Source organism: Oncorhynchus mykiss, chromosome 19 (assembly GCF_057628025.1).
Source record: "Oncorhynchus mykiss isolate SJ-2025 chromosome 19, ASM5762802v1, whole genome shotgun sequence".
In the NCBI taxonomy this organism is placed as follows: domain Eukaryota; kingdom Metazoa; phylum Chordata; class Actinopteri; order Salmoniformes; family Salmonidae; genus Oncorhynchus; species Oncorhynchus mykiss.
In genome coordinates, this window is record NC_143040.1 from 2,134,723 (window position 1) to 2,149,073 (window position 14,351).

The following is a 14,351-nucleotide window of genomic DNA, read 5'->3' on the forward strand; positions in this document are numbered from 1 at the left end:
GGTGGAGAGAGTTGGACCAAGCCTGGACCTGAGAACACCAGAGACCATGGTGGAGAGAGTTGGATCAAGCCTGGACCCGAGGACACCAGAGACCATGGTGGAGAGTGTTGTATCAAGTCTGGACCTGATAAATGTGAGTAAACTAATTTAATTGTTTTAAAATCCAAATACGATGAAAGCAATCACTACAGTTGATTCCCAGGCAAGGAACACAATCATGGTTTATTTGGTCAAAACAAACTTAAAGGTATTGTCAGCGATATGACGTAGATGCACAAAGTAAACGGTATTGTGGGCCGATTTCAACACCGATTTCGACACCAAAGCCGACGCGCTGTCCCGCCTCTATGATACCGAGGAGCGGTCCGTTGAGCCAACTCCCATCATTTCACCGTCATGTCTCGTGGCACCGGTGGGCACGGTGGAAACTTGGTCTGGACTCTCCACCGTAGTCGCACCAACGGCAACTCCTATACACCTACCTGAACACTCCTCTGACCACCCCTTAAAAGCCCCCTGTTGCCAGGGAATCACAGGGTTGTGTTGAGCTAACCAGGGAACCCCCAACACCACTGGAAACGCAGGTGAATCTATAAGGAACAGACTAATCTGCTCCTTATGATCACCCTGCGTTACCATGTCCAGCGGCACCGTAGCCTCCCTAACTACTCCTGACCCTAATGGTCGGCTATCTAAGGCGTGCACGGGGAAAGGTAGGTCTAACGACACCAGGGGAATCCCTAGCCTTAACGCAAGCCCACGATCCATGAAATTCCCAGCTGCGCCTGAATCGACTAGCGCCTTATGCTGTAGAGAGGGAAAAAACCCAGGGAAAGAAGTCAACACATACACATGACCGAAAGGAAGCTCTGGGTGAGTCTGGTGCTTACTCACCTGGGGTGATCGAGCAGTGCTCCGCCTGCCCTCCCGACTCCCAGACGAGTTCCTCCAGCACCGGTCGGACGTGTTTCCTCGTCGACCACAACTGGTGCAGGAGGACACTCCTCCTCCGGTCCCCCTCGAAGCCGCCCCTCCTAATTCCATAGGGATAGGGGCAGGAGGGCTGGGAAGTGGAAACGACAGGGCCTGATCCGAACGCCCGCGGGCAGCCAGCAGGTTGTCGAGACGGATAGCCAAGTCAATGAGTTCATCCAGTGTGAATGTGGTGTCCCGACATGCCAGCTCCCTGCGGCCGTCCTCCCTGAGACTGCATCTGAAATGATCGATCAAGGCCCTGTCGTTCCATCCTGCTCCTGCGGCCAAGGTCCTGAACTCCAGAGCAAAGTCCTGTACGCTCCTCGTCTCCTGACGCAGGTGGAACAGCCGTTCACCCGCCGCCCGACCCTCTGGTGGATGGTCAAAAACAGCTCGGAATCGGCGGGTGAACTCTGGGTAATTATCCCTCACCGAGTCCGGACCATTCCACACTGCGTTGGCCCACTCGAGGGCTCGCCCAGTCAAGCAGGAGACGAGGGCGCTCACGCTCTCCTCTCCGGAGGGAGCAGGACGCACGGTAGCCAGGTATAGTTCCAGTTGAAGGAGGAAACCCTGGCACCCAGCCGCCGTTCCGTCATACTCCCGTGGGAGTGTCAGCCGAAGGTCAGACAGGTTGTATGTATTTGATCACTACTGTAGTAGTTAATGAAGGTGGTGTCGGTGCAGCAAGGTTAGACAGGTTGTATGTATCTGAGCTCTACTGTAGTAGTTAATGAAGGTGGTGTCGGTGCAGCAAGGTTAGACAGGTTGTATTATCTGAGCTCTACTGTAGTAGTTAATGAAGGTGGTGTCGGTGCAGCAAGGTTAGACAGGTTGTATGTATCTGATAACTACTGTAGTAGTTAATGAAGGTGGTGTCGGTGCAGCAAGGTTAGACAGGTTGTATTATCTGAGCTCTACTGTAGTATTTAATGAAGGTGGTGTCGGTGCAGCAAGGTTAGACAGGTTGTATTATCTGAGCTCTACTGTAGTAGTTAATGAAGGTGGTGTCGGTGCAGCAAGGTTAGACAGGTTGTATGTATCTGAGCTCTACTATAGTATTTAATGAAGGTGGTGTTGGTGCAGCAAGGTTAGACAGGTTGTATTATCTGAGCTCTACTGTAGTATTTAATGAAGGTGGTGTCGGTGCAGCAAGGTTAGACAGGTTGTATGTATCTGAGCTCTACTATAGTATTTAATGAAGGTGGTGTTGGTGCAGCAAGGTTAGACAGGTTGTATTATCTGAGCTCTACTGTAGTATTTAATGAAGGTGGTGTCGGTGCAGCAAGGTTAGACAGGTTGTATGTATCTGATAACTACTGTAGTAGTTAATGAAGGTGGTGTCGGTGCAGCAAGGTTAGACAGGTTGTATTATCTGAGCTCTACTGTAGTATTTAATGAAGGTGGTGTCGGTGCAGCAAGGTTAGACAGGTTGTATTATCTGAGCTCTACTGTAGTAGTTAATGAAGGTGGTGTCGGTGCAGCAAGGTTAGACAGGTTGTATGTATCTGAGCTCTACTGTAGTATTTAATGAAGGTGGTGTTGGTGCAGCAAGGTTAGACAGGTTGTATTATCTGAGCTCTACTGTAGTATTTAATGAAGGTGGTGTCGGTGCAGCAAGGTTAGACAGGTTGTATGTATCTGAGCTCTACTATAGTATTTAATGAAGGTGGTGTCGCTGCAGCAAGGTTAGACAGGTTGTATTATCTGAGCTCTACTGTAGTATTTAATGAAGGTGGTGTCGGTGCAGCAAGGTTAGACAGGTTGTATTATCTGAGCTCTACTGTAGTATTTAATGAAGGTGGTGTCGGTGCAGCAAGGTTAAACAGGTTGTATGTATCTGATCACTACTGCAGTAGGGTTGTAAGGTGACATTACTCCTGAGGGTTTTTCTGATCACCATATTGTTACTGTTGATATTCACTTGTCATGTCCATGAAGGTTCACCTTATTGGTATTTCAACATGAAGATATTACATGACGCAATGTTTTGGGAAAGGTTTTTGGTGTTTTGGGAAAAATTGAGGGTTATTAATTTGAATTTTGAATCCTTGAGACAATGGTGGGTGGTTGGGAAGGCCCAAATACGTGTGTCTTGTCAACAGTATACTGCTCCGTCTAGTATTGAGTTAAAGAGACTATCAGGGCCCTTAAACAGGACATCACATCTATTGAATTGAAGTTGCTCACTCAGATGGACCCCGGAGCCCCTGGCATCAATGTTTTACAATCTGAGTTCTATAAGCACTGGGGTGCTACCCCAGCTGTCTATTGGGGGGGATTTTTATGAAGTGGTGTGTGAATCTTGTCATGAGTATTCTCTTCCTGTATCCTGTCAACGTGTTGTGCTTTCATTGTTGCAAAAGGGGGGGATTTGGCCCTTTTAAAAAAAACTGCCAACTTGTTGCATTGCTGTGTGCAGAATTTTAAATGATATCTACGTGTCTCTCAAACAGGTATATAGAATGAAGAAGGCTTTTGATCGTGTGGACCACCATGTTTAAAACAATGAAAGCCTTTGGGTTTGGGGATGTTTTTTTTGTCTTGGATGAGTTTACTGTCTGCTGGGGCCTCGTGTATGGGGAGGGTGGGTTGAGCTGCCCCATCCCCATCCAAAGGGGCATCAGGCAGGGATGCCCAATTTCAGGACTGATATATTGTCTAAAGTTAAACTGTTACATTGGTGCCGTGACCCGGATCACTGGTTGCTGCGGAAAAGGAGGAGGTCAAAAGGGAGGTGAGTGTAACTGGTGTGAAATGGCTAGCTAGTTAGCGGTGGTGCGCGCTAATAGCATTTCAATCAGTGACGTCACTTGCTCTAAGACCTTGAAGTAGTGGTTCCCCTTGCTCTGCAAGGGCCACGGCTTTTGTGGGGCGATGGGTAACGATGCCAAGAGGGTGACTGTTGACGTGTGGTTCGCGCCCAGGTTGGGGCGAGGGGATGGGTGTAAAGTCTAAACTGTTACACAAGGCCTGGTGGACATCTCTTCTTGGATCATGGCTTTCTGGCTTCATGCAGCCCAGAGACTGTTGTACTGTGACGGTTCTAGCTGGGTGGATACAGCCGACACATTGATGAGGAGAGCAGGCTGTTTGGCTTAGACAAGCAACTTTTCCTCTTAAAGCTGGAGGGGGGTGATTTGTCTGGCCTGACTCCATTCTATGAGTCTGTTATGCAGGCTTGGAGAGTTTCCTCTTAAAGCTGGAGGGGGGGTGATTTGTCTGGTCTGACTCCATTCTATAAGTCTGTTATACAGGCTTGGAGAGTTTTCACCATGTTGGGGATGGGTGTCCATTCTGTGCTGAGTCTGAAACTCTGACACATCTGTTCTTACAGTGTCCCAGGTTGGTCGAGATGATTGACCTGATCACTGGTTGGTTCTCAGCTCTGGGAGAGGTTTTCTCTTCCCAAATGTTTATATTTGGGACAAAGTACAGGTTTAGTAGAAGGGGTGTTGTTCTCTTACTTAACTTTGTGTCAGGGGCAGCTAAATTATCAATTTGATAGACATGAAAGAACAGTATTCGGGAACAGGGGACTGTGGACGTGCTGGAGGGGATGTTGGCAGCCAGATTGAGGGTTGAGTTTGCCTGTTACAAAATGGTTAACATTGATCTGTTTGAGTATGTGGGTTATTCAGAGGCTGTTATATTTAGTTACTGTGGCGGAAGATTTGGAGTTGTGTTTTTAATTAATGTTTAACCATGTTTTTGTTTAACCTCTCCTCTCTCTCTCTCTCTCTTGCTCTCTCTCCCCCTCCCTCGCTCTCTCTCCCCCTCCCTCCCCCCAGAGGATTCATCTCATACATAGAGACACCACACCAAGCTTTTTCAAGGTGGATATGGAAATTACAGGGATTGAGATGGAGTTAATCGGTGATGATGAGAGGATAGTATGGAAAGAAACTCTACAAAAATGTAGGAGAATATGTCAATCATAACTTTTTCTGACAGATGCTATGTAGAGTGATATAACCAATTTATGTTTCTTTCAGATGAATTCATCACTGAAACCCATTCAACTAGTAAGTAAACATGAGAGATACAAACCAATGACTTGAGGGTCAGTCAACATGGTTTACTGTAGGACCCGGACTAGTCCTGATTATAAAAGACTGTCTTCAAGAACAATGACATCTCTTCCAGGACTTGATGTAGATTAGCCTGTTTCTGAATGCCCCAATTACATCTCCTCCAGGACTTGATGTAGATTAGCCTGGTTCTGAATGTCCCAATGACATCTCCTCCAGGACGTGATGTAGATTAGCCTGGTTCTGAATGCCCCAATGACATCTCCTCCAGGACTTGATGGAGATTAGCCTGGTTCTGAATGCCCCAATGACATCTCCTCCAGGACTTGATGTAGATTAGCCTGGTCTAAATGCCCCAATGACATCTCCTCCAGGACTTGATGTAGATTAGCCTGGTTCTGAATGCCCCAGTCTGTTTTTCTATGTCTGTGAAACCGCCCCTAAATGTGAATTTGTGATATGTTCAGGTCGTTATTGTAAAACAGAATGTTTTCTCAATACTTTTATTTTAGGAGTCTGCTTCTAAATGACTGAAATGTAAATGTACAAATGTAATTATTTTGTAACCTGACTCTCTCAGGTGCTGTGTTGGGGGCAGGAGGTCCGGCTGAGAGCAGTCTGACTGCTTCTGCAGTGCAGCAGCTGCGTTCTGTACGGACAGAGTTTGTGAAACGAGTATCAGGACCTGTCCTGGATGGTCTGCTGGACAGACTCCTGCAACACACAGTCATCAACCAGGAGGAAATGGAGTCAGTGAAGGTGATAGCTGAGAGGGCAGAGAAGGCACGTGACATCATCGACATGGTGTTGAGAAAAGGAACTGAGTCAAGTTACAGGATGATCAACTTATTTGGGGAACTGGACCCTTGTCTTTGTTCACAGCTTCAGATCAACAGTGTTGGGGTTCCAACCTAATGGTACAATGGATAGTAACAGTGTTGGGGTACCAACCTAATGGTAGAATAGATAGTAACAGTGTTGGGGTACCAACCTAATGGTAGAATGGATAGTAACAGTGTTGGGGTACCAACCTAATGGTAGAATGGATAGTAACAGTGTTGGGGTACCAACCTAATGGTAGAATGGATAGTAACAGTGTTGGGGTACCAACCTAATGGTAGAATGGTTAGTAACAGTGTTGGGGTACCAACCTAATGGTAGAATGGATAGTAACAGTGTTGGGGTACCAACCTAATGGTATAATGGATAGTAACAGTGTTGGGGTACCAACCTAATGGTAGAATGGATAGTAACAGTGTTGGGGTATCAACCTAATGGTAGAATGGATAGTAACAGTGTTGGGGTATCAACCTAATGGTAGAATGGGTAGTAACAGTGTTGGGGTACCAACCTAATGGACAGTAACAGTGTTGGGGTATCAACCTAATGGTAGAATGGGTAGTAACAGTGTTGGGGTACCAACCTAATGGACAGTAACAGTGTTGGGGTACCATCCTAATGGTAGAATGGACAGTAACAGTGTTGGGGTACCAACCTAATGGACAGTAACAGTGTTGGGGTACCAACCTAATGGTAGAATGGACAGTAACAGTGTTGGGGTTAGGTGTTGTAGTAACAGTGTTGATCCTGATCCTAGACCAATTAAATATAGTTTTTGGTTCCTAAAATGGTTCCATAGTGCTCTATTCACTATGTAGTGCACTAGTATCGACCAGGGCCCTATTCCCTATGTAGTGCACTACTTTAGACCAGGACCCATAGGGCTCTATATAGGGAATAGGACTCTGGTCTAAAGTAGTACACCCTAATAGGGAATAGTACTCTGGTCTAAAGTAGTGCACTATATAGGGAATAGGACTCTGGTCTATAGTAGTGCACTACATAGGGAATAGGGCCCTGGTCTAAAGTAGTACCACTATATAGGGAATAGGACTCTGGTCTAAAGTAGTGCACTATATAGGGAATAGGGCCCTGGTCTATAGTAGTACCACTACATAGGGAATAGGGCTCTGGTCTAAAGTAGTACCACTACATAGGGAATAGGGTCCCATTTAGGACTATCATTTAACTTGGTGAGTATTCCACCACACTTCTGTCTGTTCACCATTGGTTGGCTGGGAAGCCTGTAAACATTCATCTAATACACACACATTAAGAATGAGACACACACACACACACACACAGTAACGCAAAAACATCTACTGCCCCGTGTCCCTGAACAGGTAAATAATGTGCCAAACAAAAACCAGAACAGGTAACCAAAACAACAAGGTGAAGAAAAACAAACAGCTTCGTTCCGTTCGTTCTGCTTCGCTGATCAGTCCTCCGTCTATCGCTAAGCAACGGTCACTAGGCTGACACTACAACCCAGAGCCATGGATACAGGAAACTGGCCCATGTCCAGCTGTAGCATACGGGTCCATACAAATAGGCTCTAATCTCAACTGGCACCCTCTTCCCTATGAAGTGCACTACTTTAGACCAGAGCTGTGAGGGAAGTAGTACATTATATAAGGAGGAGGGTGCAATTTGAGGGTGTGATCATAGACTACAGAGTTTGTGTGATTGTCTCTGGTTTAGACGTGACAGTCTAGTGTGCAGAGATGAGTGGGAGAGGGGAGTCTAGAGCTGTTTTCGAATACCCATACTAACATACTGTATACTACATACTTAATGAGAAAATACTACATACTATTAGTTCATTTTAGTATACTGTATATTACATACTTAATGAGTATATACTACATACTATTAGTTAATTTTAGTATACTGTATACTACATACTTAATGAGTATATACTACATACTATTAGTTAATTTTAGTATACTGTATACTACATACTATTAGTTCATTTTAGTATACTGTAAATGACCAGCTCGTTGCCTTCTCTACCGGAAGTTGATGCTGTTGCTATGCAACCTCTTGCTAGCTAGTTAGCGTAACAAATTACTAGTTAGACATTGTTCGACTTTGGGTGTGTTATTAAATTAAATCTGGAGTGCTGGACGCTCAGACAGAGGAGTAGGGTTGATTTGAGCTTTCTGGTGCTGCTGGAAACAATTTCATTATATTTTTTTCCCCCGATGTTTACTGACACTGGTCATATTCAACGGGTGTTGAGCGGCTCGTAAATTCACTATTCTGCGCTCTGGTCTCTCAGGCGAGATGCTCTGAAATCGGAGTAGAAACAGAGAGAATTTACGAAAACACAACGACTATACCATTTAGCTAAGCTAAGAATAACGGGAATAATCAAGTCAATAAACGTTGAGTAGTTAGTTGGCCTGTAGTTAATATACTGACACGTTTGATGTATAAGTAGCCAACTACTGTAGCGTTAGGTAGGTAGCTAACATACCGGTACATACAGCTGTAATGATATGATGTGTGGTTCGTAAGGACAGCGTAGCTAGCAAATTGTCAACCAACATAACGTGTAAGGTAACTTATTTGAAAAGTAATTACTTTCTTACATTGCTCAACATTTTCTGAACATTTGTCAAAATTTGTTAAAGCAATGACTTTATATCCGCTCTCGTTGGACCTCAGCAACATACTTTCCACGATTTTCTTCAAATCTGAAAACTATGTGAAGCCCCGCCCATTTCATGAAGAATTGCATTATGGGCCCAAAGTACGGAAGTAGTGTGCTCTGCTTGTAAACATATTTTGGCGAATAGGTACGACACCCGGGAACTTTTGGCATACTAAACTATATCATACATATACCAATAAGCATACTATATACTTAAAGTTTCGTCACAAATAGTACGGTTAGTGTGGTTAGTATGAGTATTAGAAAACGGACTTCCATCTGAAATGACACCCTATTGGAGGAGATGAGGGGAGTGGAGGATTACCATCTGAAATGACACCCTATTGGAGGAGATGAGGAGAGTCTAGGATTACCATCTGAAATGACACCCTATTGGAGGAGATGAGGGGAGTGGAGGATTACCATCTGAAATTACACCCTATTGGAGGAGATGAGGGGAGACTAAGATTACCATCTGAAATGACACCCTATTGGAGGAGATAGTAAACATGTATTGTAAATATATTGTAAACATGTATTGTGATGTTATTGGAATGTACTTACTGTATTTGCATATTCACTGTGAATGTGTCTGGGTAACTGGCTCTGAGAATGTGGCATTCAATTTAAAACCACAGAAATGTATTTGATGAATATACTATACAGTATTGGCCTGTTAGAGGTTCATGAGAGAGGCTGAATATCAACACAACCACCTCAGTCTATCAGCAGTTTTCTCAGTGAGAGCCTCATGTCTGGAACACATTGACCATTGACAGACATAAGGAGCTGTGTGACCTGTCACTCCTTTACCAATGACTTGAGAGTGTCTGAAGGACATATAAGGAGCTGTGTGACCTGTCACTCCTTTACCAATGACTTGAGAGTGTCTGAAGGACATATAAGGAGCTGTGTAACCTGTCACTCCTTTACCAATGACTTGAGAGTGTCTGAAGGACATATAAGGAGCTGTGTGACCTGTCACTCCTTTACCAATGACTTGAGAGTGTCTGAAGGACATATAAGGAGCTGTGTAACATGTCACTCCTTTACCAATGACTTGAGAGTGGTTGAAGGACATATAAGGAGCTGTGTAACCTGTCACTCCTTTACCAATGACTTGAGAGTGGTTGAAGGACATATAAGGAGCTGTGTAACCTGTCACTCCTTTACCAATGACTTGAGAGTGGTTGAAGGACATATAAGGAGCTGTGTAACCTGTCACCCCTTTACCAATGACTTGAGAGTGGTTGAAGGACATATAAGGAGCTGTTCAACCTACGTTGATCTACCTGCCCAGGGACTACAGTTAAACTAGCTAGCTGGCTAAATCTGTCACATTTACAGAAATGATGATTGATGTGAAGTATCTCTGTCAAATACATTTTCAATAAATGACAGGAAAAGTAATGGAATGTATTTGTCTGTGCATGTCTATCTCTGAATGTGTGTTGGTCTCTGTGTGTGAATGTGTCTTTGATTAGTGTGATTAGTTCAATGTAACTTCACATTATAAATAGTATAATTTTAACTTCATATGCTATACATTATAATCAATATTTTGGGGGAGTTTGCAGAATCATTGTCTATCATTGGTTACCCATCCTATCATGTTACCATAACAACACAGATATGACCGTCTTGCGTCCTTCTACCGAACCTGGTTGTTGTCACACTGCCCTCTGCTGGTAGCACTGCAAAACATCACTTAATCAAATCCTGATATAAAATAATACAAAATGCACTTTTACCAGATAGAATATGAATTTATGGGCTGAATTCTGGCATTAAGTGTATGAAAACGTTACATGACATGAATGTGAATATATAATATAAACTGATACATGTTGAACCAGCCCACTGTGTTGAAATAGGAAGTACATTTATAAGGAAGTGAAGGAAGAAATGGACAATATCAGTAGAAGAAAAATGTTTCTAAGGTTTGTACTGTACCGTTCTTTTACAATTTTATGGAGAAAAGTGGTTCGGAGAAGTTAGGCCATCGCACAGGTAAGACATCCACAAAATTGTTAAGTTATTACAATACTGATTTCAACTTTCAATAATGATTATTTTAGGCTTCCTTACATTGATGCTGATTCATATTGATCAGCCTAGTCAATATGAATCAATGTTATATTATAGTCTACAGGGCTATGAGGTAGGTAGGGTATGGGAGATTGACTGCACATGACCGTGATTATTGTCTTTGCGCTCTTTCACTTCACGTAAACTAGTTTCTTTGAAAAATAAAAGTAATTCTCGTCAATTCAAGTAAAAGTGACGTGCGGCAATGGGTATTGAAACTAAATGAAGGGCTCATGTGAAAAGTTTTTGCCGCCATCACAACAACTGGGAACAACTGGGAGCTCTGAAAAATACGATGTCAGCTCTCGAGAAAGAGGACGGTTCAAATCGATTTTTCCCAGTCAGATTTAGTTTTTTACCGAGATCCCTGTGGTTTTGAATGCGACATTAAGTTGATAAACTCAGAAAGGTGGTGATCTGCTTTGCTCACTAGTTACCACATCCACAAAGTAAGCAGGTCCGCCTACCCGACCAATCAGATGAGGGAGTGTGATGACGCAATAGCTTACCCGACCAATCATATGGTTGCGGGAAACGCTGCAATCTCCAAATGGTAAATCTCGAGTTCAAGTTTTGAGGACCAAATAACGAAATACATTCAGGAACAAGAACTGGCAACGTCACTAAAATTCATAACATCTGGAAAATACAAACGTTTTGGCCAAAAAATTAAGTGGGCGTTTTTCTTTTTTTCAATAACTAGTATTTAAATGATTAGATCAACTGTTTGTTTTTTACGCACAACAAAGCCTTGACAAGAATGACGCGCTCGGCCCACTATTTATTGTTTCTGCAGTAAGGATTCACCCTCTTCAGAGAATTATTGTGTAACTTATCTGCAAGTAATCGTTGTTTTGAGCTCAAAAAGCACCTCGTAGCTGTATGTAAACCAGGGAGCGAAATGAACGGCTCTTTCACCGATGCAATTCGGTTACCGACGTTCACCAAAAAGATCCGTTCAAAAACAACCTGTCGTTATCGAACGACCCATCACTAGTTGAAACGGGAAATATTTGTATAAGGAAGTAGAGGAAGTAACGGACGTTATCGTCGAAGAAAAATGTTTCAGAGGTTTGTAGCTTTCTTTTACAATGTAATGTAGAAAAGTATTTTTGAGAAGTTAGTTCATCATAAAGAGAGAGATGATTTAGGGTTTAAGACATCCGCCAAGTTAATACAATATTGATTTAAACGTTCAAGAATGATTATTTTAGGCTTATTTACGTTGGTATTGATTCATAGTGATTAGCCTAATCAATAAGATCCAATGTGATGTGAGAAAGGCTACAGGGCTATGAGGTATGGTATTATTGTTATCGGTGATTGACAGCACATTAAGGTGATTATTATCTGAGGAAACTGGCTCACTTTCACTTCCCGAAAGAAGACATCGGAATTATGTATAGCTGTCAATAAGTAAAATAGTCTGTCTCGTCAAGTAAATGTGACGTTCAACAATGTGCGTAGGAACTATTTAAATGTAGGGCTAAATCACATGTCAACTTTAAAGCTTTCTGGTGACAGATGAGGAAGGCAGTGGTCTGTTTGACGAACTGCAGATGCGCTCGATATAACGTCACCGGCTCATCTATGCGCGTTTTGATCCACGGGCTGAATCGTCAGCACGCCTTTTCTCAGAATGAAATTCCCGGTGCGCCGGGCGAGATAAACTGATCGCACCTCAAGTGAACTCAAGCAGAACATGAGTCTCTTCACTAAACCAGGGATGTGCAACTGGCGGCCCGCAACCAATAATAATAAAAACATTGTTTTGGAACTCAGTCTGGATCTCAACATCCTGTTGACCGTTAGAATAATAGAAAACACAGTGCAGTTAGTAAATGTGGTTGAGCATCAGCAGTCAGTCTATTAGCCCATGTTAGCTACATGTTTTTAGATTGGTAAATTAGTCTAGCGGCTAAACTTGTGGTAAGCATGGTTGAATTACCAACCGCGGTGGGTCCCATTGATCATCAGTTATCATATTAAAAACTGTTAACATTTGCCTCCACCTCATGGCAACATGTCCCCATGGCAACATGAGTAGAATTATCTGTAAAACTGAAAATGTTTTCTCCTGCCCCATGGGGGTGTATGGATGTGGGTATGCAGACCCACGAGACACTGATGCCCCTCATGATGACTGACATTTTTTTGTGGCCCCCACCTTATCAATGTTCTCCATCCCTGCACTAAATGATAAGGAGAGGGAACTACCTGAATTTGTCTAATAGAAACTCTCGTTGTTGAAACATTTTGCATTTTCTCCTACCACGTTAATTATCCTAACCTGCCACGTTAATTATCCTAACCTACCACGTTAATAATCCTAACCTGCCACATTAGTCATCCTAACCTGCCACGTTAATTATCCTTAATCTGAGGTAATGGTTAGGCACAAGGTTAGCAGTGTGGTTAAGGTTAGGTTTAAAACCTGTTTGGGATAGGGGGCAGCATTTTCATGTTTGGATGAAAAGCGTGCACAGAGTAAACATCCTGCTACTCAGGCCCAGAAGCTAATATATGCATATTATTAGTTGTATTGGATAGAAAACACTCTGAAGTTTCTAAAACTGTTTGAATGATGTCTGTGAGTATAACAGAACTCATATGGCAGGCGAAAACCTGAGAAAAATCCAACCAGGAAGTTGGAAATCTGAGGTTGGTAGTTTTTCAACTCATTGCCTATCGAAAATACATGTTATATGTTATTGTTAGTATAAATACAATACAATATGGTCATAATAGTTTGTAGGCCATAATAGTTTTTAGGACAAACCGTTCAGACGCTACATAAGATTTTGTGAGAAAAACGATTTTCGGGATGTCTCGTGGTCTGACAAACACCGTTGAAGCTCTGCCATCTTCAACCGCAGATGCGGAAGGGCGATATCGACGGATTCATAGACGAAGCTATGGATGCAAGGACTGACCAGACATTATATCAACATTAAATTACAGTTTTAACCATGTTTTAAGGCTACGGTGATTTTTTACAAACATTGGGGTAAAACAAGCTTATATTTTGGGTTCTGATGCAGTACGACAGTTGAACTGAACTCATAAGTTCTATTCTTCAAGAATGGATCAGTATTGTCACGAACCGGCTCAAAGCCCGTAACAAAAGGGAGACAACGTGGAGATAAGGAGTAACAAAACATATATTTATTAAATAAAGTAAACGAAGTTCAAGATACAATGGTAATGGTGTAATCAGTCATGTAAGTCAGTGTTTTGCATGAATGTGATAATGCAGGGTGTTGAAAGGTGCCAAAGCAAACAACCAAAAAACCACCAAGATACACAACAAAATCCAAAAGGTGTCTGCATGGAGTGTCCTCCAAGAATGGGGAAGTGGTGTATTTGTCCTTGGACACACTGGACCCAGGTGTTTCCCATGTAGCTGATGACCCTCCAAACTCCGCCCACCGGCATCCTAATAAGGAAACGAGAACAAAGAGAGAATACGGCAGACAGAGTGGGAGGGTCGTCACAGTATACAGTATATCATTAATTCATAAGTCCAAAAATGGATGTAGCAACTAAGGATTCTAGCTTTAAAGACCCAAAGCAGGCATGTTTATATCAATATCAAATCATTTCTGGTTAACAATTAATGAAGTACTTTGCTGTAATGGATTTCCCCCCAAAAATGGTCTGTTATGGAATCAGGGGATCCAACCAGGTAGACTAGCTGTTGTTATGTAGTCAGGGGATCCAACCAGGTAGACTAGCTGTTGTTATGGAGTCAGGGGATCCAA

At 43.0% G+C, this 14,351-nt stretch overlaps 1 protein-coding gene across 1 annotated transcript; it reads left to right on the top strand.

The window, feature by feature from the left end:
- The first annotated feature begins 3,581 nt into the window (after positions 1 to 3,581).
- Positions 3,582 to 6,052, top strand: LOC149974638 (caspase recruitment domain-containing protein 18-like). Its single transcript, XM_090209848.1, has 4 exons — positions 3,582 to 3,712; positions 4,767 to 4,893; positions 4,971 to 5,000; positions 5,587 to 6,052. Exons 2-4 carry the CDS (start codon positions 4,818 to 4,820, stop codon positions 5,919 to 5,921), a joined length of 441 nt encoding a protein of 146 aa, XP_090065974.1. The 5' UTR covers positions 3,582 to 3,712; positions 4,767 to 4,817; the 3' UTR covers positions 5,922 to 6,052.
- The last annotated feature ends 8,299 nt before the right edge of the window (positions 6,053 to 14,351 follow it).

Bases quoted from the DNA above. Each gene is read 5' to 3' on its own strand.
- LOC149974638 (XM_090209848.1), top strand. From the start codon at position 4,818: ATGGAAATTACAGGGATTGAGATGGAGTTAATCGGTGATGATGAGAGG. The intron at 4,894-4,970 runs GTAGGAGAATAT...TGTTTCTTTCAG, and splicing joins GAAAGAAACTCTACAAAAAT to ATGAATTCATCACTGAAACC. The intron at 5,001-5,586 runs GTAAGTAAACAT...TGACTCTCTCAG, and splicing joins CACTGAAACCCATTCAACTA to GTGCTGTGTTGGGGGCAGGA.